This window comes from Lacerta agilis, chromosome 16, assembly GCF_009819535.1.
Source record: "Lacerta agilis isolate rLacAgi1 chromosome 16, rLacAgi1.pri, whole genome shotgun sequence".
In the NCBI taxonomy this organism is placed as follows: domain Eukaryota; kingdom Metazoa; phylum Chordata; class Lepidosauria; order Squamata; family Lacertidae; genus Lacerta; species Lacerta agilis.
The window spans coordinates 7,617,727-7,644,087 of record NC_046327.1 but is presented as its reverse complement, the minus strand read 5'-3'; the positions used below and the strand labels follow the sequence as shown (position 1 = coordinate 7,644,087).

Genomic DNA, 26,361 nt, shown 5'->3' with positions numbered 1-26,361 from the left:
CCTACTATGCAAGAGGCTTTTAAGAATTAAATATGGCACCTATTGTTTTCTAAGGCATTAATGTGGATAAGTGAAGGTTTTAAAAACGTAATTGTGATTATGTGTATATAGTCTTCTTTCTTAAACTCACTATGTTGCCTGGACAATCTCTTTACCAGGGAAACAAAACTCTCTCCTCCAAAGCTCCTTCCTACTTCCAGAGTTGTTCAAAGTATTATGAGGCAAACATTATGTCAGACCCTCCAAGTGCCCCTATTTTTCCAGGGACAGTCTCGGATTTACAGACGCTGTTTCAGTTTCTGATTTGATTCCGGAATGTCCCACTTTTCCTTAGGACGTCCCTATTTTCATCAGAGAAATGTTGAAGGGTATGGAGTTATGTGACCCCCCAAGCCAAGGAGATTAGTAACTAAACAACCTTTACAATATATCGGAAGGAAGTCCTGTACAGGGAAGTTTTTAAATGTTTAATGTTTTATTATGTTTTTATATATGTTGAAAGCCACCCACCATGACCAGGCAACCCAATCAACTGGGCAGGATATAAATAATAAAATTATTATTATTATTATTATTATTATTATTATTATTATTATTGAATAGGACATCCCTATTTTCATTGGAGAAATGTTGGAGGGTATGACATGTACGTGACAAGCAGCCACATCAGCTTTCTCTGTATGCCATGGGAAGGGAGGGATCACAGGGGAAATGGAATTTTTATACTATTAAGCTGAAAACTCCCCCCTTGAGATGCTACCATGGACCTTCTACCAGTTGGAATTTTCATTGAATAGAACCAGCAACTGGCATGAAAAAATAATATTCTGGACAGCAATCTAATGTGAGGAAGCACGGAGCAGGTCCACTCATGCATGCTATGATGAGTTCTGGATCGATAGTCAGGTGGGCAAGTGATATGAAAATGCATAGCAAACACCCCCAAAAGGAGCAAGATAATTATGATTCCTATCTATCCATCCATCCCATTTCTGGTATGCTCCTTCAAATATATAAAATTTACTCAGGGCCACAAACGTGTCTGTGTAGAAGTGAGCCTGTTTAGAAGGGACAGACATCCTGCACGCAGTTCTGAACTGTTTCCCAGGAAGTTTCTTTATGGAATTCAGTTTCATCTCTGTATTTAACATACATGTGTATACATTAACTATTTAGAAGCAGACAGCATTTTAAAACAGATTTACTGAGATGCAGCTCTGAAAGGATTAAGTTCCGTGCAATATCCTACAAGCAATTTACTTTGCTGAGGAAAAATGCAAAGAATTCCTTTATCACAAACTGGGTGCCTGCATCTCTTAACCAATAAACCTTCCATCCTTCTGAGACTAGCTAGCTTGCCTGCTGATATCAATAAGCTAAAAGATAAATATTTTCTTTCCCCCTACAAACCTCAAAAGAGATAATTTAAATTAAAAACACACACACTCCTCCCCACCAAGAGAGATGGAAAGAATCCTGAGACAGCCAGTCACATTTAAGACTTGCATGTTCAAATATTTAGAAACAGGAATCTTGTCAAACTCAAGACAGGGAACTCTGATGGTGATACAAATATTCATATCAAAATTTCATCTACCTTGAGGCTGGCCTAGTAGCATTTCAACTATGTGCTGCAATGTGTCTTAAAGATCTGAAATAGGAACCGACCAGAGTCCCTATGCTCTGGGCAGGAGGAGGCCATGGCAAATTATATAAGTGAATGCTCTCTGCTGCTGGGTAGGACAATGTTAAATTTCTGAAGTACATGGGTAATGGCAGGGGACACAGCCATTTGTCTTATCTGCTGAAGTGGAGCACATTACAGATGTAATATCTTATGAGTGATGTGGACAATGTGGTTTAGGAAGCCTGTGCCACCAGGCAGCATTTCCGCATAATTCTCTAAAGGTAAAGGTAAAGGGATCCCTGACCATCAGGTCCAGTCGTGTCCGACTCTGGGGTTGCGGCGCTCATCTCGCTCTATAGGCCAAGGGAGCTGGCGTTTGTCTGCAGACAGCTTCCGGGTCATGTGGCCAGCATGACAAAGCCGCTTCTGGTGAACCAGAGCAGCGCACGGAAACACCATTTACCTTCCCGCTGGAGCGGTCCCTATTTATCTACTTGCATTCTGACGTGCTTTCGAACTGCTAGGTGGGCAGGAGCTGGGACCAAGCAATGGGAGCTCACCCCATGGCAGGGATTCGAACCGCCGACCTTCTGATCAGCAAGCCCTAGGCTCTGCGGTTTAACCCACAGCGCCACCTGGGTCCACGCATAATTCTCTAGTGAACCACAAAAAGAAACCCGTATGTCAGGGTTAAAGAAAGATGCCTTTATGAATTGCTAGGGGTGAACAATTCATGGATCATCAACTATTTTCACAAGAACGTGCAATAGTCCAGAAGGGGAGCCTGTTCAGATAGCAGTTTCCTTACTTCCCCGTGGTGCTCCCCAGAGAGCAATCATAAATGGGCTTTGGTTGTCCTTTCATACCCAGTTCCCCCCTGCCCATGAAGACAAGCTACTGCATTATTTGAAGTGAGCTTAATCTTCCAGTTCATAGGAGACCCCACATTCAGATAACCATGTAATCTCGCAGTCTGATCATACTCTATGACCAGAACAGCAAGAAAGGGTGAAAATTCTCATTGATTGAGATCTAAATGTAAAGTCAAATAATAATAAAAAATATTACTTGATCCCCTTCTAAAAAGGTATGTGGCAATGCTGTATGGAATTTTAAAGTATGCAAGCCTCATTTCCTGATTTACTCATAAAAGGTAAAGGGACCCCTGACCATTAGGTCCAGTCGTGGACGACTTTAGGGTTGTGGCACTCATCTCGCTTTATTGGCTAAGGGAGCCAGTGTACAGCTTCCAGGTCATGTGGCCAGCATGACTAAGCCGCTTCTGGTGAACCAGAGCAGCGCACGGAAACGCCGCTTACCTTCCTGCTGATGCGGTACCTATTTATCTACTTGCACGTTGACGTGCTTTCGAACTGCTAGGTTGGCAGGAGCTGGGACAGAGCAATGGGAGCTCACCCTGTCGCGGGGATTCGAACCGCCGACCTTCTGTTCGGCAAGCCCTAGGCTCTGTGGTTTAACCCACAGTGCCACCAGTAAAAGTTCTCTCGCATCAACCTGCCTTCCACAGCTTAATAGTTTTGTCAACATTAATCTGAGGTTTAACCCATCCGCTGTGGGTTACTCATATTTCTCTCCAAACGTAAGAAGTCACATTTGAAGAGAATTTGCACTTGTACATAGTTAAGCCGACAGTATTCATCTCTTCTATTAGTCTCCCTTCTGGGGCCTACAGCAACCAAAGAAATGAATGGAATCCCTTGCAGCCATATACCTAATCTGTCGTCACATTACCCTATTGGAGAACAACTGTGTTTATGAACCTAACAATCCATAGTAATCAAGAATCTTAGCATTATTTAGATCACAGCTCAACATTTTTATTTTTATTTTAAAAAAAACTCTCTAAGATGGCTAAGAAACAAGCATAAAATGATTTTTGTTATCTGTGGAGCATCTTGTCTTTTTGGGACTTTTGGGATGTTAAGAGAAGGGTAGTACTTCTGGCAGGGGACACATCATGCTCCTTCTGGCATAGTTTGTCCATCCTTGGTCCCCATCTTGCACTCAGCTCTCACCTGTGGCTCCTAGAAGCTGTCAGCAGCCGTACCTCAGGAATAGCTTCAACGGGCTGCTAAAACCAGGTGAGGGTAGCTCATGGGTCTCAAACCCTCATTGAGTTAGGGCTAATCTGGCTTCTGTTTTCTTACAACTTAGCTATGGCTGCCATACGTCCAGGTTTTCCCCAAACATATCTGGGATTCGTCCATCAGAAATAGCATCCGGGTGGAATTTCCAAAAATTGCTAAATGTCTGGGGAAACCCGAATGTATGGAAACCCATGTCTTAAGTGTTGATTTTTTTGTGAATTTCCTTTAAAAATGCTCAAAAATTTCAACACAAAAAACAAAACTCAACAACTTTTGTGTCCGGATTTTCACTTTTTTGAAATATGGCAACCTTAACTTGTCATATTGATGGATCAATGGTGGAGGAAGAGGCAGTTAAGAGGCAGGACCAAGGAAATGTAGAGGACATGTCTACTGCAATGACATACTGGTGCACAATCGCCTCAAGTAAAGATTCGAATAGTTCCATGAATATACTTGTAAGATATGTATTCACATAGACATGGTTACAGACACATGAACAGATCTGGTAAAAGTTCTGACGTTACCATGGAAGCAATATTCTTATTTTTATATATTTTAAAATACAGTTCACATGCTGCGGACTTCTAGCATGAGCTCACTGACAGCTTGGGGAGTAGACAGATGAGGCATGGAAAATATTCTGAATTTGTTCATTTATCTTATTGAGACATGGGAAGAAGCAACAAATGACCTGTATTTATAAAGGGGTGGGGAATAGGATTGGAAAACAATGAAATTGAGCAGAAGAAAATTAGTTTTTAAATAATAGCTGTTATAGTTATTTTGAATATTTAGTCTACTACATGAATTGCAGTTGATTTTATAGTGCATTCCTGTACATGTCCACTGAGTTCCAAGGGCCTTACTAACAGGTGGGTATAAAATTAAATATTTACTCACAGTAAACACATTTAATATGAAAAACTACCAATAGCTTTTGCTTTGGTTTTGTTACTTTTGATATCTTGTTATTTCAATGTTGTATTTATATGGAGGCGATGGGTACATAGGGTCCATTAATTAATTCAGATGGTTCACTGAAATTAGAAGGCCTCAAATAACCAGGATAGTGAAATTCTTGAATGATCTCCCGGCAGTATCATCACACAAACAACCTCATTCATTGTCATTGGATTATTATTTTTTAAAAACGGATGGAAAGTTTTAATGCAGTTAATAGAAATTGGGGAACAGACTCCACAACTGGAAATGGCATACTGGATAGAATGGATTGGTTACATTCTAAAAAGGTTTCCATTGAACGGCTTGATAGAAGATATTTATTGCAGATCACAAAATGTAGTGATGGAACAGAAACATTCTACAGGTTAATACAGGCTAGTGACATTGGTGTCTTTTCCATTTTCCTGAAGCAATATGACTTGGGTTATTTGCTTCAGCTGCTTTTTATTGAACTGTTTCTTATCCTATATATCTTGTACATATCTTACATCCATCATGTTTTTGCTCTTAGATTTTAGGATGCAGTATCCTAGTTGACCAGACTCTGTTCTTTCAATAAGGAGTAGGAGGAGGAAGAAGAGGAGAAATAATAGCAGTAGTAATTATTATAATGAGTTTTTCTTGTTCTTCCAAAGGAGCCCAGGGCAGCTAGAAGGGGCTAATTACAACTGTTCAGGCTTAGAAAAATGGTTGCCACCAGTTTCACCTAAAAAGGAAGTCAAGAGAAAATGCTGAAGATTCCTGCTCAGTTGACACCTCTATGGAAGACTGAAGGAAGACTTTAGATAAGACTAGTAATATTTCTTAAGGGGTTCCTCACACCCCTAAATTTGCTTGAACGTGGGGAAATAACTGACCTTTCAGTCCTCCTAATTCTGCAATATATAATAAAATATGGGATATAAGGATAAAAGTAGGCGAAATTATATGCATCATGATGCAAGCAGCACAGTAAAACAGTCTTCTAATTGCAAAGCTATGCCTTCCTTTTTGCAGGTTATATAAACAGATGTTGAAGTAGTTAACAGATATTCACTACCAGTTGAGGTTCTGTATGATAAAGTAAGACTTATTATACAACAAACCAACAACACCAAAACTGGCTTATGAATATAAAGGACAATTTTGATAGAATAGGTATATAAACTCATAAACCTACTAAACAACGAGCAAACTAAAATGCAATGTGCATAACCAAGCCTGGAGATACTCATAAACATAGAATGAACTAATCTCTCTCTCTTTACTATACCGGTTGTGTATGCAGTAAGTATTTCATTACACGGCTGGAACAAACAAATCGTTCTTCAAATTGTCGTTCACTGGAAGCACAAAGCCATGTACGTAGGAGCAGTTGCGAGAAAGCGTTCTTCAAGTAGTCGTTTGCTGGAAGTGCAAAGCCATATATGTATGAGCGGTTGCAGGAAAACAACTCCACACTGCTCTCACGGTAAAAGTGATACAAATAGTCAAATGGGGCCAAATCGAGACTTGTTCTCCAGATATTATCCAGGTTCACAGCAAGCTTCATCAGTCAATAATGCTAATCACTCAACACGGTTTGCTCAAGACAAAAGATCACACAAAATACTCACAGGCACAGCAAGATGAAAGATAATCTCCGGAGAACAGGTCTTGATTTGGCTCCATTTGTATCACTTTTACCATGTTTATGAGTATCTCCAAGCTTGGTTATGCACATTGCGCTTTAGTTTGCTCATTGTTTAGTAGGTTTATGAGTTTATATACCTATTCTATCAAAATTGTCCTTTATATTCATAAGCCAGTTTTGGTGTTGTTGGTTTGTTGTATAACAATTGTCATTACACCTGAAACTTTTTGTGTATACTGATAAAGTGAGACCCCTGCAACTAACCAGAGCTGAAAGTGTAACACATAGTGGTACAGTGTGAGGAACCACGTATGTTGTGTTTCTTGGCTGCTTTAAGAACAGAAGCAGAAATGTCCAAACAATATAGCTAGTAGGCTATTGGGAGAAACAGAAGCCCTTTTCTTTGGAGAAGAAGTGGACTTAAAGGTTGAGTCTTATTTGGGGGGTTTACACATTTTCCTCAGCAAAAGAAGAAATAAGAGATTTGCAAGCAACGCCAAGCAAAGGCTACAAGCAACTTCAGAACCATTATGATCTTTCAGGGTAGTCAATTAATTTATGCTTCTTGATATATTTTCCAGCCTGTTATTTAGTGTTCTTTCGTCACCCAGCAGCCTGCTTCTTTTCTGGGTGTTATTTAATTGACAGATAGAAAATCCTATTCATGCTAATTTCCAGCCTTAACCATAGTTAAAAGGAGGTTTGCAGACCTGAAACCCCAATTCAATGGTGATTATGCAGTGTGTGGGCCAGTGGCTTTTCCTTGCTTTCAACGCCTCTCCACTCCCAAAGGCTTCTGTACCACAGTTTGATGAATGCCTATTTCTGAGCTTGTGGGGCTTTACCCCTCCCCCCCACCTCATTCAGAAGGGAGTTTGGCAATCAAGATTTATGTCTTGATTACCTCTTGTCACTGCATAATTATCTCTGGTGGCAGGAGTGCCAGCAGCAGATATCTAGTCCAGTGTTTTTCAACCACTGTTCCGCGGCACACTAGTGTGCCGCGAGATGTCGCCTGGTGTGCCGTGGGAAAATTACTTTATATATAGTCAATATAGGCACAGAGTTAATTTTTTTAACATTTTCTAATGGTGGTGTGCCTCGTGATTTTTTTCATGAAACAAGTGTGCCTTTGCCCAAAAAAGGTTGAAAAACACTGATCTAGTCTGCCATGATTCCTCCCCGGAAGTCAGTAAGATCAATAAAGGAATTTCAACAGTACAAATTTTCTGGTTAATGGTCCCAGGCTGTTTCACAGTCAGTGTCGTACAGGACGCGAGTTAACTTGCTTGCATTTTCTCAGTTTTACTGGATGTATGTGACAAGTCCCTCCTATACACTGTTTGTATGCCCCTCTTGCTGTTGTCTTAAAGCACATTCAATACTACAAATGGAATATGGGTTAATATGTTAGAAATATTCTGTTCCCAATAAGATGGTTTGTATATCCTGGATGGAAGGAGAGAATTGTGTAGTTCCCCCACGTTTGAGATACTTGGGAACCCTGTGTGGGGAAATTCTGAAATGCACAACTTCCACTTTCTATTTCAGTGCTTCTGTGTAATGTGCAAAGCCTGTAGAGGAGGGTTCATACAAAGTAACTTTACTTATTGTAAATATATATTTGCCCTCTATGTTTATATAGATGAAAACGCTTCAAGGATAAACAAAATGTTCAGCGTTGGGGAGTGTGTTCAGCTATTTCTGACTACAAGAATTTTGGCACTTGATTCAGTGTAGCTCAGTCCTCGTTCTTTTTAAAGCAACAACAGTGACTTCAGATTTGTTGGCTGTGTGGTCTGCTGCAAGTGTTTGACAGAGTTGCCAGCTTTAAGACTATTCCCTAAAGGTTCTCCTGCCCTGGAGGTATTTGGAACTAAAGCTTTGAGTAATCTGGAGCTAAGAATGACAACTGAATAATGAGCTGAGCTGTAAGTAATCAGGCAAATGTCTGCATTGGATGTGGCTTTTTACTTACAAATCTTTCAGCGACCCCAGAAGGTGTATTCTGGAATCATTTTAATGAACCAGATGCAAGGCACTGAAGGAAAGAGACTTGCAAGCTGTATGTGACTTTTTAAATTTTATTTTTTAATCCATCCTCTCTACTCCTGCTGCTGTCAGTGCCATTTTTAGTGTCAACAGCTATGATTGACTGGACTGCAGCAAGAGATATTTCAGGACTATTTCAATTTGATTAGCTCTGTTTGCTTCTTCCCATGATGGAAAGAATAAATAGGCACTTCTGGAGATTGTCAATGACCAGAATATACAGCCTGTGATACATCTAGGCTCCATTGAGATAGAGTAAGCAACAGTAACTGTTTGCATTATTGATCTTCAGTTTAAGACTCCGGTTGCTATCATATCTTGCTTTGGCTTGGGTCCGTTCCTCAAAATCCCTTTTGCACTGAGGTAAAGAAATCTAAGAGGGACATGAAAGGCACAAACATTTCCTTTTCCTTGTTTAAAAGAAGGAAGTCATAAACTAATCTTTCTCCAATTAATCTTTCTTTCATCAACCTCCCTCCCCCCCACCAGATAGTATGGTTCCACATTATACTTTCATATGGGAATCTGATGTATGTACCGGTATGTGCTTACACACACATAAACAAACACACTCTTGTACTACTATATCCAAAACACTGCAATCTACCCCCCCCCTTCCCAAATGTCCCTCCTCTTCATTGACAGGACACAAGCCAACCTGCAACATCTACAATGAGAATGCTGCCCAAAGCCGTGAGCCAATATGTCTGCATGTTAGGATTTGGCTCTGATCATGATAAGAAAACTATCACAGTCTCTGGTACATTTCCCACCAAATAGGCAAAGCTATAAAGCTGTTATGTATGCACATTCACAAATTTACTGAAATCTACTTATCTTTATGATTCGTACGTTGTGCATTTTGATATGAGAAGAAAAAATATTATTTTACAGAGCAATTAAAGCTATTGTGATATCTACATTTACCGACAAATTATAATTACTCACAAGGTCAAAAATTGCCCCATGGCACTAAAGTTGGCTTCTGATAGATCTCTAAGTAGGCTGCCTTTGATCTTCCAACCTCATACTAAAGAAGCTTACAATCAAAATCTTTGAGGGCTGTTGGGAACAACAAAATCTCAGAATCTCACATAGTATTTGGACTGGGAAACCAAACCCTTAACTACTTGAAGGCAATAGTGTTGCATATTACACCATCTTTGAAGTCCTCTTTAATGTGCTTAAATACAGATGTAGCAACTTAATCACAGAAATAGTGGTTTATAATTATTATTTTGCTTTGAGTCTCGCTTTTCTATAACATTAATTTTCTTTTGAGTCTAAAACTGAGAGCCAGCGTGGGAGACCAGTGTTCTAGTCTCTACTCAGCCATGAAGCTCACTGGGTGACCTTGCACCAGTCACTATCTCTCAGCCTAACCTATCTCATGGGGCTGTTGTGAGGATAAACCGGGGACGTGAAGAACCATGTACGCCACCTTGAGCTCCTTAAGGAAAGGTGGGGTATAAATGTAATGGGAAGGGGGGGTAAAAAAAACTTTAGCCAATTGGAAATCTTTATTTGTAATGAGCTCTAGCTATCAGAACAACCATAGTTGTCCAAAAACAGCCTTGCTATTTATTTGCTAATGAAAAAGATGCATATCACAAATATATTTTACCAATGGGACAAAAAATACTTTGACATTCCACACTATTTCAAAAAAAAAACCTCATCTATAGAACATAATCTGTGTTTATTCAGCTCAAGGAATTATGAACTCACCCAAGATGTCTCAATTCCCCATGTTAATTTAAAATTCAGTTTATGTCCTATATTTTAATAGGCTTTTTGAAGAGTCCTGCTGTCCCCAGGGTACAGCAATAAGTTCATAACCTTTTTCAGATTTGCTCTGCATTTCCTTCTCACTCAGGTATCCTGTTAGACAACCTTGACCAGGGTTTTCCCCATGCAGACCCTTCAGCAGAGGTAGATCTTGAACAGCTGCTTTGCCTAACAGTGTTGATTTGACCTTTGATCAGCTGGATGCCTAGGGATGCAATTTCATTTCAGCATCTTCCCGCGGGAAGTGCTGGTCATGGGAAGGCCTGCTCATCCCCATCTTATGCTTTGGGCCCAGTTCATCATCACCCACCTGGAACCAATTAGAAAGCCTGGCTGTTCATCTTCTAGCTCACTGTTTCCACCCAAGGACAGGCTCATCCCATCACGCTACAATTCTAATAACTGTAAATACTCTACAGTATTTCAGGTATTTGAAAAGGTCAGAAGGGACTACCATAATTACCTAATGGTTCTGATTTCCTGCACAACACAAATGATTTCCTGCAGTAATTTTTGCAGTAGGGCAGAGCTCACTACACAAATGCATTTTGAGCATTTGATATTCATTCAGTAAAATTTATAAGCATCTATACTTAATATAAACAAACTATGGGGACAGCCATTGTGCTACTTCATATTCCACCACATTCTATATAATTCTTGGTTGCAGTTTTCCAACAGAAAGTACAGTCTCAGCCCCCAACTCCTGAATTCTAGGGACCATTCCAACCAACTTTGCTGAGTGCATTCAAAGCTGAAGTCCATCACTGCCACCTAATGAGGGTGCCTGTAGATCCACATGTTTGCCACTGTGTTTGTTGTACCCATGCTTCACATTTCTAGGCAAAAAAAAAAAAAAAGTCTTATGAACAGCTATACAACTAAACATGTCATGTGATCCTGAGGCTACTTCTGTTCAAATATATGTCTTTAAATTTTAGAAATTGTTACTATTACATAAGGATGTGAAGATCTTGCTAAGGTTGTGTTTTTACGCATTGTATTTTATTGCATTCCTAAGTAGGACAGTGATGATCAGTAAGAGCCCCCACACTAAAAGTAAATAAAAGCAAGCCATATTCTTATCTGTAATGCTTCTTCAAAGGCTTTAGATTTGATGGCCTGAAAACTAGTGCCCATTTAGGGTTGTTATTGTTTTTCAAATTGCCCAAGTTATCCAACAAAGAGGTTGGCTTGTCATAATAAACTGGACCTCTCAGCACCAACTATTTTTTTTTAATGACAACTGGGTGATATCACTTAGCAACAGCAGCAAAATGGGAATTACTGTGCCCTAATGCACCACACTTGTGTTTCAAGATGCAGAACTCTAGTATATTTCAGTAAAGTGCAGCAGTTGTATCAATACAAAAAGAACAAAATGGACAGGTTATGGATAAGAAGTTAGATAAGCAAATATGAGGATGGAAGCTTAATGCTATATGTGAAGAAGACAACAGAGATAAGAAAGTGGAGAAAACATAAATAGAAATAAAGTACTGGTAGTGATAAGAATTTAAATAATAACCATAGTGTCTTCACAAGTAGGATAATTCTGGATTCTTGTCTCAACCATTTCATTTTTATCTCCAAAATGGCAATATTCACACATTTATAGCCCAGGGGGGTTTTGCACATTGGGGGATGGGCAGGCAACTACATTTTCATATACTGGCAGAGAGAAGTCTTAATTTTGAGTCTTTCATCTTGCAACTCATGGAAGTTTATTGTTTCAATAACAGGTGTAATCACACAACCTTAAATGTCTGCCATTTTTTAAGCACATACCTGCTGACCTGTTTTAGTGCTAATTACAATGAAATGTTTCAAATCAGTTTAGGATAACGTAAGAACGGCAAGAGTGAATTACAAAGCTATGGCTTTAAAAGACAAATAATTTTCTAACTATGATAAAGAGCAAATCATAAATGTAAGGAGTACCCTTCCTAACCTCCCATGGTTGAATCTTCCCAATCACTCATAACCACCTTCAAAATGCACAGTGATATATCTAGGATTGGAGCGCAGTTTGTTTTTTTTGCTATGAAGATGGTTGAAAATAATTTCTACGGTTACTTGGATTCCTCAGAGAGCAAACCTGTGAGATTCTATGGCAGAGCAAACCTCCATCCAAAGCTCTGTCAGATAGGGAGGAAAGTGAAGTAGCTTTCTCTTTTTCCTTCCCTTTTAAGCAAACTCCTTCCCATTGACTTCAATGGGAGACAGGTTTGTGGCCCTGTGAAGGTGCTGTGTGACTGAGGTGCCCTTAAGGCTCCTGCAAAATCACCTTCCCAGTTTCCCTCCCACCAGCAGCAGGAAAGCTCCACAGATGCACAAGGGGAACCTCAGAGGTAGCTAAGTTGGTTAGAGCGTGGTGCTGATAAGGTTGCAGGTTTGATCCTTGTATAGGACAGCTGAGTATTCCTGTATTGCACGGGGTTGGGCTAGATGATCCTCAGGGTCCCTTCCAACGTGCTGATTCTATGGTATGAGTGCCATACCAGTTTTGAGATGATCTTATGATTGCTTTGCCAGCGTTGCAACAGGACTGGATCATGTGTGTTACCAAAGCCAAAGCCAAAACAGTATATAGATGCTTGTTGACTAATTAGAATCTTCATGCAGAAGCAAGTTCCTCTGAGTTCAGTTGGACTTCAGCCAACCTTCCCAGGAGTTGCAGTGTGGTATTCTGCTAACAATTAAATACATATATATATTTAATGAAGACAAAGGTGACCTTTGAAAGATATATAAAGTCAGCCGAGACAATATGCTGATGGAAAGCTGTGATATAAGCACAACTTTCTAAGAGGAAGGCAACTTACAAAGATATGTGGTTTGTTGATTTTCATAAAGATATCAGGGCTGATTTATTACATTTCAGAACACTTAAGAGTTTTGAGCATTAAATATGGGTCAAGAATCTCTAAACATGTCAAGAACCGACATTCATTAAAATAAATCACGCAAAATGACACTTGTATTATAAGTTATGACACTACCATGGCTCTAATAAATAAAGAATGAGAAACTTTCACAGGAAAATATCTCCCTGTACTATGCCGCATATTTTGACATCGTCAATTCATCATTGTAGAAGTCAGGCAGAGCACAGTCTGCTGTAGTCAGGAAGCTCATTACCTCATTAAAAATTATAGTAGGTCTAGAACTCCACTTTTTTGTTTAGTTACTTATTTTTGTTGAAATAAGAGAACAGAATAACAATTGTTTTGCTTCTCTGCTACCATCTGAACATGACTATTTAGGCTGCAGTTGAAGAGCAGATGGATAGGTTTTGTAGCTGATCTAAAGTGAACTATTATATAACTAATATGACAGGTGGTACATAGATCTACTTTATGACTGCGTGGAAACTTGGGATCAATTCAATCAATAGCATCTCCCCCCCATACACACAATTACCATAATGGGAGGCAGAGAATGGGGAGAATCTTGTTGTTCCACTCCACCCTGCATGTCCTTGTTACTGTCCCTGCAGCCTCCCAGACATTGGGAGCTGAACTTCTGCCTGTTGAACTCAAGCTGAACCCCACAATTTAGAAACCTGGTCATTTGTAGTTCCAAATCACACAGGAGCCTATTTGTGCAGAAAAGGCTGAAGTGCTGCTGAAATTCCCTAAATATACCCAGCATCAATTCCTATATCGTACATGGCTTCCGCAAAAGTGGCAGTCAATTGCATTCATACTGTTCATTTCATTTGTCGTAACAATGCAAATTGAATTTTTCAACACGAGATGTTTCCAGCGTATATATTTAGAAACAAATTTCAGAAGCCTAGGGAAATAGTGTTGCTTTTAGAGATACTGTGGCAAGCCATACAGTACAGCTGTAAGTCTAGAGCACCTTTCAAATGCCTAAGAATGCTCTTGCCATGTGAAAACTGACTTTGACAAACGACTAATGTTCTACCTTTTTCTGAAGCCTTTCATGCTCTGCCTCCCCTCTGTCCTTATACATTGTCCTTGCACCTGTTCATATCTTCTCCACTACTGTGCATTTTGACTCTGAAGCTTTATTATTTTGCTTACCGGGAGACTGTACAGTTCCTGCAATGTCTTCTGGTTAGGATCTGCGCATGGCAAACTCTTATTCAATTGCTTTTGTGTAATTCTCCAACCTAAAAACACACACCCATAATGGTTCCCATAATTTACATAGGTGGGGCTTGTGGAAGAATAATTCTCCTTTACATTCTTGTTGCTATTGGTGAATTATTATAAAATGTTAATTCAGTCTCTTCCCCTCTCTCCCCCCCCCCTCTGTGTAAAACACATCATTTTGTAGAATGAGTATTACATTTTGACTAATTTTACGAGATGTGTACAGTATTTTAAACGAAATCCATTTGAGGAAAGGTGGGCAAGTGTAACATAACTGTTAGGGAGTATTTATTTAGTACATATTTGTTATGGAAAGGAACTTCAAAACAGCATAAAACGGTATTTGTAAAAATGTGCAGTCAGCAGCAGCTTCTGCTGCTATCTGATAATATGTTAGTCACAGTTTTCCAGCAACAAAGGTGTGGAACCAATCTGTTAGCAAACTAATTCACTCTGGATATCACTCAGCAATATTATCTGTAGCAAGTGGGGGAAATATAGGCAACACTGTGATGAGAGGAGCACTTGGCTATTCCTACTGAGCTGAGCTGGAACTGGGTTTAAGAAATTAAGACTCTTTTTGCTGCATTGCGTTATAATGCTGAATTATTGGAAGTTTATTAAGTAAGTCATGTAATAAACAGCAGGTAACTATTGATGACTGAAACAATAGCCAAGTTGCTGCAGCTGTAACTTCACTTCATTCTGATTTTGAAATAAGCGGTCAAATAAATCCTCCTCTAGCTTTCCAACAGCTGTGCATTAGCTGCACAATCCTTTGCCTAATTCCTTGGAAATAAGTCCCATCACATTCAATGGGCCAACCACCAGCAAAGAGTGCAAAGAATTGCAGCCTTAGGCTGTAATCCTAACCCTAATTTCCTGGAAGTAAACGCCACTGAATTCAATAGGACTTACTTCTAAATTGGCATAGTTAGGATTGTGCTGTTTATCTTCTTTATGGTGAATGACTGTAAGCGTCTAATAAATTAATTGTTTAATAATAATCAGATGTTAAGGCCACAATATATATTGTGTGTGTGTGTGTGTGTGTACACACACACACACACACACAGGTCATTTGTAATAAAAAATCAATAGAGATGAGTACTTAATCAATATGGATTAGGTACTCACCTCTACTGATTTTTTTTATTACAAATGACCTATATATTTTAAGTGGTCTTAACACCAGCCAGACAAAGTATCCATGCCTATGAACAAAGCTGGGCTTTAACTCTGAGCGAGCAGCTCATTGGAAACTAATCATACAAAACTGAATGGCATAGAAAGCAGGGGGGGGGCTTTAGTTATTCTGTGTAGACTCCTTAATTAATATAAGTTCATTTTATATACATTTGATATACATAAATAGATGGGGCTCCATACACCAGAACACTGAAAAAGCAAAGTGATGAAATTTGTTTTGAACTGGTATTATCTGTACCTTTATTTCATTCTTTTGATCATTTGAAACCTAGAATAGGTTTAATGGGATATAAACCATTATAGATTTCAACGGTGCTATTTTTCTAGAAAAAGGGGTGCTGGAACTCACCATGAACAACTCCCCTTGTTCTTTTAGAATGGGACTGGTGCCCACCTGAGTTCCGTCGAGTTGCAGCTGAAAAAAGCCCTGGGTTTCAAATTCCTTGTGTTGGTATTATTTATATTCTTAATATTACAAGTCTTATGCATTTACTTTTACAGATTCCGTTTGCAAAAGGTATTTATAGTTACAGCAAGAACAAAACTCAGCTTCCTGTCATGGGTAGTTGGTAGGGAATTTATCCACAGGTCCCAGTTTGGACATGCTAAGCCACAGTGCAACAGTAAAAAGACTGGGGGAGGAGCAAGAGGCTGCAGAAACCCAGCCAGATTGGCGGGGTATAAATAAATTACTACTACTACTACTACTACTACTATCTGGGAGCCTCCACAGTCACACTGTCTAGGTAAGACATAGTTTGGCTCGCCATGTTGTGCAGATCAGGTCATTCAGTAGATATAGCCTGTAATCCACATAATTTAGACAACCACTTATTCCAATCCTATAGGGATAGTAGTATAAGCACAGAAAATTGGGAAACACTGGCCTGCGAGTGCTCCAACTGGAGAACAGCCTATATATCAAAGGTGTCTTGGACTTTGAAGAAGCACAAAAGAGGGAAACGAGCCAAGAGGAAGGCACGTTTGGCAAACCCTCACCATTATCAACTCCAGTCCAGAAACTTTTGTCCCCACTGTGGAAGGACATGCGGATCCAAAATTGGCCTCCGCAGTCACTTACGGACTCACTGTTAAGACCATCTTTGTGGAAGACAATCTTACTCGGCTATGAGTGATCACCAAAGAGAAGATAGAGATACAGTGGATGCTTGGGGTGCGAACGCAATCCATGTGGGAGGCGCATTCGCAACCCGCAGCATCCGTAACCCACAGTGCCGCGTCTGCGCACGTGCAGGTTGCAATTCAGCGATTCTGTGCATGCACGAAGCGCCAAACCCGGTGCACAACCCGAATCGGCCTTAACCCGAGGTATGACTGTAGTGGCAAAAGGCTGTATGGCAACATATATTTTGTGTTTAACAGATCCATATATATTTAACTGACATAATAAATTGACTACAGATAAATTGTGTGGGTTAGTCAGCTATAGGATCTTCTGTATTTTAGCAAATCTCTAATTGAAAAAAAGAAGAAGCGCTTATTTTTCAATCTATTTAATATAATTTTTAAAAATTTTAGAAATATGGTTAAACACACCTGAGTGCTCTCCCCTAAAACAGAAAATGTGTGAAAGTCAGCTAGTTAATGTGTAAGTTAATGTTCAGTATAATGACTTCCCTTGATTTTACCGCCTGCAGCAATATTTTTAAAAATTGTTGAAAGTTAATCAATACTTGCTTATATTTCAAGAACTGCATGACAACAGTGGTATGCATCACTGTCAAGCATTTTTCTACAACTAGAAACAAGGGTCTCTATAAACCCTCTAATTTTTATACAAAGTTAGAGCAAAGAGAATGGGCAAGATTTTAGTTCTACTTTAAATAATAGTAATTTTAAAATATTTTCAAAAGATGAATTACCTGTGCTTTTAAGTTACATTTGTCCAGTGTGAAGATTCCATTCTTTATACAGGCATGCCACCGTGAAATCTCTATTTTTAGAACTGATTTCCCCTTTCAAGGGTCAAGACTATAATCTTTGGCTTTCAAGCTTACTGTTATCTGCCTTCAGGTGTGAATTTTCAAGCAAATATGTTTCTACATATAACACTTTAGCCTTAGCCAGATACTGAAAGGCTTGTAGATCAGTCATCATCACTGTGTAATTCTATTTTCAAAATAATATTTCTCACTCCAAATATACTCGTGCTTGTATTGGATTCACTTCTCAAATACAAATTTGAGGTAATCAAAAGCCCAAGGGCAACTTCAGTCTTTCTAAAACTCATTTTCTACCTCTGTTTGAAGAAATAGATCTGAAATGTAAAAATAATAGGAAACTATATGGCGGGGGGGGGCACCCTCAGTCAAGGTACAGACAGATGTACAAATTCCAGTGCTGTTTACTGTGCTGAAAACCAAGAGCAATTTAAAAACAGAAATCAAGGCTGACATAATGACAGCAGTGCTGACATAATGGCAGAATCAGACCTAGAGGTTTGTATCAAATTATTGTTTTAGCCACAGCTATCAGACCTATTCATACATATCACATATACTTTTCAACATTTATACATTTTATAATAGACATCAATCCAGTACCATCTCACAATCGTAGTGGCCTGTACTAAGCAACCATAAAATTGGAGAAGTAATGTGCAAATTCTCACAAGGTTGCGGAGAAAGTTAGATTGCTCAACAGCGCTTTTATAGACATTTGGTCTGTACATGATTTTGCGTGTAAAACGGTGATCACTGTCCTTTCAGTACGGATGAACTGTAAATTGTATTGTAACAAAATGCTAATGTGTGTCATCATGTTACAGGAACAAAGAAAATTTAATATGTGAATGAATAATTTAAATATATATTGCAGGTCCTTTCCTCTGCCCCTCTCCTCCTTCAGTTTTTCACCTGGAATTCCATCCAGGGGTGACTCCTCCTCTATAATCTGTCTCTTCTTTTCCCCAAACTCAACTGATAACTAACTATTGCCTGTACAACCCAGAAGCCATAGGATTAAAAAGGAATAATGTTGAAGGGTGGCAGAGACAATCAATTATCCCTGCCCTAACCTCCTAATGCCTATCATAGTTCATCCACACAAAACTGAAGAAATTTAGAAACATGATAAAGATACTGGGTTGTATCCAACTAAGTTCAACACCGACAAGAAAGACCCAACATGGGGATACAACCCTATGGAACTTTACATCAAGCTGTAAATACACAACCAGATTCAAAGTAGGAGCATACTAAGCATAAATCATACAATATTCCGTTTTACCACTATTTGACAAACATATTCTAATTCATAGCTGAACTAAACAAATGCCCACTTCATTATACTCATCCTTTGCAACGTAATTTGTTAAGAGACAATCATGTGTTAAGTTTCTTGCCCTTTCTGGCTAATTGTATATTAGAGAGGAATGTTAGCTGACACTTTGCAGGTGCATGAAAATGGAAACGTTCACAATTACATTTTGCAGAATTATTTTTTGTTTCAGACACTTAAAAAAAAGAGTTCAATGGAAGGGGAACTCGTGTTGAACTGGCAGGACTAAATTACAGTTTAGTAGTATTTTGTTATTATTTTACACATGCTTTTTCATCTTTTTCACATGCATATCAAAGCTTCACTCACCTGGGATTTTCAATGTTTATGAGGGTGGTTGCTGGCAATGTAAGAGTGTCTGAAGCATATGAGACCTGGAAGGTTGTATTCCTTCATACAAACCTGCCCAGGTTTTGAGATATTCGGGAGAGGCTCTTCTCTCGGTCCCACCACCCTCATAGCAACGCTTGGTGGGGACGCGGGAGACTCAGTAGCTGCTCCCAGACTTTGGTACTCCCTCCCTATAGAAGAAGCTCCTTCCTTGTTGAGCTTCTGCCAGCAGATTGAAGACCTTCTTCCAATAGACTGTTGGGAACTGACAACTTTTAATAAAAGGGCTGGTGCCCTGCTGTTTTTATTGTAATTATTTGTGTGGCTTGAAGAGATTTTATAACTGTATATAAATTTACTTCTAACAGTGTTTAATTGTTAAATAAATAAATAAATAAACAACAAACAAATCCTCCATTGGATGACATCATGATTTAGCTTCTCCAGCCACTGCAAAGCAATCTCCAGAATATCTTTCATTCATCAACAGTAACAGCAGCCTGTCCTCACGTGGCTAGGATTAACAAACAGGGATTCCGGGGAACATGGCATCTTTTTTTTAGGAAAAGGAAATCACTGCCTAAAACTGATCAGCAGTGACAAGGGAAGCTAAATTGTGATGTCATAAACCTGCCAGCCAACAGAAGGTGTTTTCAGTCTCTGCTATTTCTAGGAAAATTTTAGATTATGTTTTCTTAAAGACTATTATGGTAATGATGGTTTTTGTTCCACTAGTTCAGGTGTGGGGGGGTCCTAAGGCCCTCCAGATGTTACTACCCTCAAACCCCAATCATCCCTGGCCGTGCTTGATGGGACTGATGGGAGTTGTAGTCCAGCAGCTCCTGGAGGGCCCAAGGTTCCCCACAGCTGTTCCCCACAGCTACTGAGTATATAGCTGAATGCAATTTTGAACAGGAAGTACAAAACATAGTTCTCACACATTTTGACTGGGATTTTAAAACAGAAATTGTGCACTCTGTGACAATTGTACAATAAACATCAATGAGGTAGGTAGCCGTGTTGGTCTGCCATAGTCAAACAAAATAAAAATAATAAAAAATCCTACCAGTAGCACCTTAGAGACCAACTAAGTTTGTTCTTGGTATCTGAAGAAGTGTGCATGCACACGAAAGCTCATACCAAGAACAAACTTAGCTGGTCTCTTAAGGTGTTACTGGAAGGAATTTCTTTATTTTTTATTTTGTTTTGATCATCAATGAGGTTTACTACACATTCTTGGAACCATAAAATATATATCAGAATAGAAATCTGGATCATTACTGCTCACCAGTTTTAACCTCTGCAAAGGTATCCTGCTTATGTCTATTGGTGTCCTCTCTATGACGTTCACAAATCTCACTTCAGGAATAGCAATTGCACACATGACGTGAGCCCACCTGTAAATAACAACAATACAAAAAAAGAAAGATATGCAAACATTTTAAAGCATACACACACACAGAAAAATAGATTTTCCCAATGCATTTCTCAAACTTTATTCTCTGCATAATGGTGTTTTTTTACAAGGAATGCTATGAGAAACCATAATTCCCCCCCCCAAAAAATTGATATACTTACACAGTATTCATACCATATAACGTGTTACATTTGTTAAAACAACAACTGTAATAATAATAATAATAATAATAAAATAATAATACATGATGGCTCAGATCCAACTACTTTAGGCATGTTTGGTGGTACCCAGCAACATCTTTTCCTTTTTCTGTTTGATCGGATGCCACATCACAAAATCCATCTGAATCTTCCTGCAGTTTTAAATATGTTTGTCATATACAACAGGGCTGCTGTTTTTAAAGAAACATAGGTCAAAAGCTCCCTTGGCATGTAAAATCAGACACACATTTCTTTTTATTCCATCCTCATTCACACATGCCCAGTAATTTCGAAAAGGTTTGTTGAAAATATTCTAGTCCATTACTGGAAAGACTTATTACATATTCGCTAAGGTCTAAAGAACCACATACAGAGCACTGTGCGAGCAGGGGTCCCCCAATCCTTTTGGCTCTGGGAGCACAGGTGGAAATCTAAGAAACCACAGAATATCCATCTCAGCAATGAAAAGAATGGTGTTGCTAAGACAACCACTGCCCCAACAGATAGACACGAAACAGAAATGCAAGCAACAACCTCTGCATCCAAAATAAAAAGCACCCCCACAACTAAACCCTGCAAATGTCAGGAAAGTGCCAAGGGGGGCATCTGAAGGTGCTGTGGGACCCAAGAAGGCACACTGATGACCTCATCTCCAGAGCAAGATTCAGCATGGAAAGAGGGCTTTCCCTTGTGAGCTGTTATTTGTTCTCCCTTAACTTCCCTATCTTTGTTATGTTTATATTTTTTAAAAAAAACCTGAACAAAACACAATAAATAAATAAATAAATAATAACACACACATATAATGGTGTGAGATGCAGCTAAACAGAAACACACAGAATGGAAGTTGGAAACACTTTTTGTCCACACATGGGAGGATTGGATCCCGGCCACTGGTGAGAAATAAATACCATAAATATTTATTCTGAGGTCCTTTACAGGTATTGTCTGAAAATAGTCCCAGTTATATTAGAAAACGCAGTAGGAATAGTCCTGGGGGTGCATTCCTCATGGCATTGAGATAATCATGCATACTGAAAAACAGCAGAAGCTGCTTAATCCTGGCAACAAGTATAACTTGCCTAGCTCCCTGATGGTTGTGTTTGATGTACCCAGCTGGCCAGCCAAGGTGTGCAGGGAAAAACAGACTCTTGTTTAGTGGTGTAGCGTTATCCTTATGGGCAGGCACTTTTCATTACGTATATCCTGCATAGCCATGCCTGCATAGCCTGGATATAAAAGAAAAATGAATTTTGGCCAATGCAATGAAGCCAGCATTTTTTCTCACCCCTCTTCTCTTACCACTTTGTATAACAAACGCTTATGAAGAATTCAGAGGAACTCAAAAGCTTCCTCACTATATTGCGACATTTTTGTTGGTTTATAATGAGGGAGCTTAAACAGAAGTCAAAATAAAATGCAATCTTTCTCATCTCAGCTTAGTGTGGATTTGGCGGGTTTCTCTGGCGACAAAAACCTGGCATGCACCCCAGGAGAATGGAAAATAGGACCCCAGGACATCATTGTTCCAGCTGTGAAAAGAGTGGGTGGCCCTTTGTCCCTGTCTCACTACACCACAGCTCTTGGGTATTAAGAGCTTCTACCCAGGGTGTGAAGAAGAAGAAGAAGAAGAGTTTGGATTTGATATCCCGCTTTTCACTACCCGAAGGAGTCTCAAAGCGGCTAACATTCTCCTTTCCCTTCCTCCCCCACAACAACACTCTGTGGGGTGAGTGGGGCTGAGAGACTTCAGAGAAGTGTGACTAGCCCAAGGTCACCCAGCAGCTGCATGTGGAGGAGTGGAGACGAACCCGGTTCCCCAGATAACGAGTCTACAGTATTTCCAAATTTATCAAAGATTTATAATAGACAAAAAAAGTGGTTTGGCAAAGAAAAATCAAGATTCGAGAAAGAGGTAATCCAAAGCAAGGGGAAGTATATTTCAAATATTTACAACATACTGAATGGGATCTAAAAGAGGAAGAGGTAAAATCTGTTATGGTGAAGTGGGCCCAGGATTTCGGGTATAATATATTAATGGAGCAGTGTGACTAGCCCAAGGCCACCCAGCAGCTGCATGTGGAGGGAGCAAGGAATCGAACCCAGTTCACCAGATTATGAGCCCACTGCTCTTAACCACTACACCACACTGGCTCTCCCCGATTTCCCATCTGGGAGCTTCAAAATATAGCTGATCCATGAAGAAAGTTGGGCTTGAAACTGGAACTGCAGCACTGACTTGAATGCCATGCTTTCATCTGAGAATTTTCTTTGCAGCCGGGCTGCAAGGCTAGTCTCCTTCACAGGAGGGTGGGGTTGCAGGCCAGCCTCACACCTCCTCCGCGCTTAGCAGGGCGTGTCAAGTCTCCCACGTCATTGGGGAGTCCCAGCCCACGTGACGCCTGCAGCCAGCCAATCCGTCTGGCTGGGGGCATGGTTTGCCACATTAAAGTGGCTGCACGGCTGGGAGCTTTCCCTTCGGCTTCCTGCTTCAGCAGATCTCCCACCCTCCCATCCTTTCTTTTTGCATTTGACAACTTGAGCTTGCTATGGACCTCGGTTGGTCACCTGTTGAAGGGACCTGGTAGGAATTTTTCCACTTGGCAGATTGGCACCAGCCACTTGGTTTTCAAATACCTCGTAGCAAATCATCACAACTTTGTAAGGTTTGGTGGTTAGGCATTGGAAAAGCTTGGGGGGGGAGGTTGTGGCCATCACCTGCCCCTCCCCTTTAAGGGTATTTTGTTAAAGGAATATGGGGGTTGTGGTTCCTGTCTGAAGCCTGGGTAGAGGCTAGGGCCATGGCATGACCTCACCAGTGACCATGAGGGGAGATCCAAGTTGATGTATATCAATGGGCTCCCCCTACTGGTGGTTAACCCTTGTGAGACGTCCTGCATGGTGGCAGGAGTCAGATATAGTCGGTTCATGTCCAATGCCTAAGCCAATACCACTCACATTCTATAACTAATAAAGTTGTGGCCTTTATTAGCCCATTAACCTAAAATATTGGTGCCCACGTGTCTTATTCATCAAATGGGGGGGGGGGTGCAGGGCCTTGACATGCAAAGGAAGAACAATCAGGAAGACATTTAAGAGTGTGCCCCTCATTCTTTAATTTGAAGATGGGACACCTGACGTCATGGTGACATCAGGTAATTGAGAGGAGCCAGACCCATCCACCTGTCAAAATATTCCACCAGGATGGGAAACACAAAATTTGGTTCCCAAGCCCAATTCTGCTCCCCATCCGTGCTTTGCTGTAGAATTCACTTACTTTCTGTTGGTAGTCTGCTTGAGAGCTCCACCTCTCAAATTACACAGGCAGCATTCCTACAAAAGAAATTTTAAAAAGAGAAAATTAATCTAATTAGCTAAAAACTATTGTTACACACCTGGATGTAAGGTATAAAAAATTAGGAGTGTAATTGACTGGTGGGGGGGGCCTGAATTTTGTCATATTAAGCTCCCTGGTGCTGAGGTACTCAAAATGTTTTAAAATAAGGTCCATGCAGGAAGATGGTGAGGTTGTGGGGGGTTTTTTTAGAAGTTAGCAAGCCGGGGCATTCTTCTAAAGGCTGAAAACCGCATTTTTGCCAGATCTGACTGAAGGTATGATATAGTGTTCTCGAAGCTACTAACATGAGTTTGGCCAAACTGCGGGAGGCAGTGAAAGATAGGTGTGCCTGGCGTGCTCTGGTCCATGGGGTCATGAAGAGTCGGACACAACTGAACGACTGAACAACAACAACAAAGTACATGAAAGGTAAAGCCTAATGAACCCAAAGCTTACAAGGGAGGATCCCAGTCATTTTCCAGAGAAATATATACATAATCAATTTCCAGAGAAATCTATACAGAAAAGAGTTCACTATAGTGCATCTCTTGTATACTATGCTATAAAGGAAGGTAGAAATGATGTAGGTTGGGAGGGTAGGTAGAAGATTAAGTTATGTAGCAGGTTTTGATGGAGAGTGGTGATTTTTATTTGCAGGGGGTAGTATGGAGAGTGTATATTTATTTTTTGCAGGGGGAGAAAGAATGGGTACACAAGTACTGAATAAGGGGCAGGCAAAAGGTTGGAAGAGAAGTGAAATATGGACACATGTTTAAGGGCCTTGATCTGTTTCAGAATGAATGAGCAAAAAAGTTCGGTAATGTGGCATATTAGACACCAAGCAAATGATTAGGATTTCTCATGATTTTTCTTTTTTTTAATAAAAAAGCGCCAGAGTTTGAGAGGTCAAATCAAGCAAGGACAATGTCATTTTGGGAAGGATATTTATTCTACCCCATGTTCTCCTGATAACACTCCCCCTGCAGTAGCTACCTGGATTTTCCCCTCCCTGGCAGCTTTTTGGAGATGTTTTTCATAAGGAAAACTGTACTGGGGAGGGGAGAGAGAGATTTAACTTGTCCCTTCCACTAGTTCTACATACTCATTCTGATTTATCTGCCAGCAAGTGCTATTAATTTTTGAGCAAACAGCAGGCAATCCTTATCAGAGATTTCTTACATCACATCTAGTTCTATCAACTGGCTACGGAATGAAGTTTTTCCATTTTGGCCAACCATATAGGTGCAATATTTACATCTTCCTTAGAGCTAGCAGACCTAAAGGAGTTCAAGGGTTCTATTAACAGAGCCAGAGTAGCACATCAGATAAGCACAGCTGATTTCTTTTTTAAGAGGAACTTGAGTATTAATTCTTAAGCGGTTGGTGCTTTCCCTTATGGGTGCCAGCTGCAGGAGCTGGAGATTTATTCCACTTGTGTTTTCTAGAGTATCACATTCTTACAGCCTACCTCTTAATTTTATCCAGTTGGGTGCCATTACCTCCTTACCTAAATTTTGCCTTGGGCTTCAGCCTTGTCTTATACACTTGGCCACAGGGAAAGCAGCAGTAGTAACTAAGCCTAAAAGAACTGATCTAATGAGAGGGCTTTCTCCAAATCGTATGTGAAAATAGGAAATTAGTTTTCATGCAGCCTTGTGCACCCAATAGCCCTTTGCTATATCTAAAACAAAAACAACCTGTATACAAATGAAACATATAAAAACTGCAATCCTATACCCACTTTCTTGGAAGTTAAGATCCATTAAACTCAGTGGGATTTATTTTCAAATAGGATTGTGCTGTAAGTGTAGATACCGGTACATTGCTCAGCAGAGGAAAAAGAGCTGGATTTTCTTCTCACTTCCTGTGACTTCTAAGAGATACTGAAAACCACATAAGGCATTAACGAACCTGTGACTTGAACCAATACTATCAATCTATGTTTAAGCCACGTGGTAAACATAATTATTCTAGATTATGCTTTTCATGTTGCTAACTTTAAAACACCAATTCTTGTTCGTTGCTTCAGTTGCTGTATTCCTCTGTTAGTCCCTCTCAAATATTTGCAGGTCCTTATCACATTCCCTTGTTATCTCCTTTCCTCCAAGCTGTATGCAGTTAAACTCCCCTAGCTATCCATGAACAGAGCCATTTTTAATCCTTCCTTAATATTTGTTGCTCTTCTATGTATTCTCTCTCTTCTATCTAAGTCGTTATCATAATGAGGTGCTGTAATCCATATACAGGTGTAAGCTCTAGTGTAGCCATACTGTAACTCTGCTGAGAAGCAT

The 26,361-nt window shown here is 39.9% G+C and overlaps 1 protein-coding gene across 6 annotated transcripts in view; it reads right to left on the bottom strand.

Moving 5' to 3' along the window:
• The window catches only part of KDM4C (lysine demethylase 4C), a 201,777-nt gene that overhangs the window by 46,248 nt on the left and 129,168 nt on the right, over nt 1-26,361 (bottom strand). For all 6 annotated transcript variants that reach the window (XM_033173902.1, XM_033173901.1, XM_033173906.1 and 3 more), the window contains 2 exons: nt 24,011-24,066; nt 20,405-20,513 (listed from right to left, as the gene is read on the bottom strand). In XM_033173902.1, coding sequence (XP_033029793.1) covers nt 20,405-20,513; nt 24,011-24,066 — 165 coding nt within the window. The remainder of the gene's footprint in view (nt 1-20,404; nt 20,514-24,010; nt 24,067-26,361) is intronic.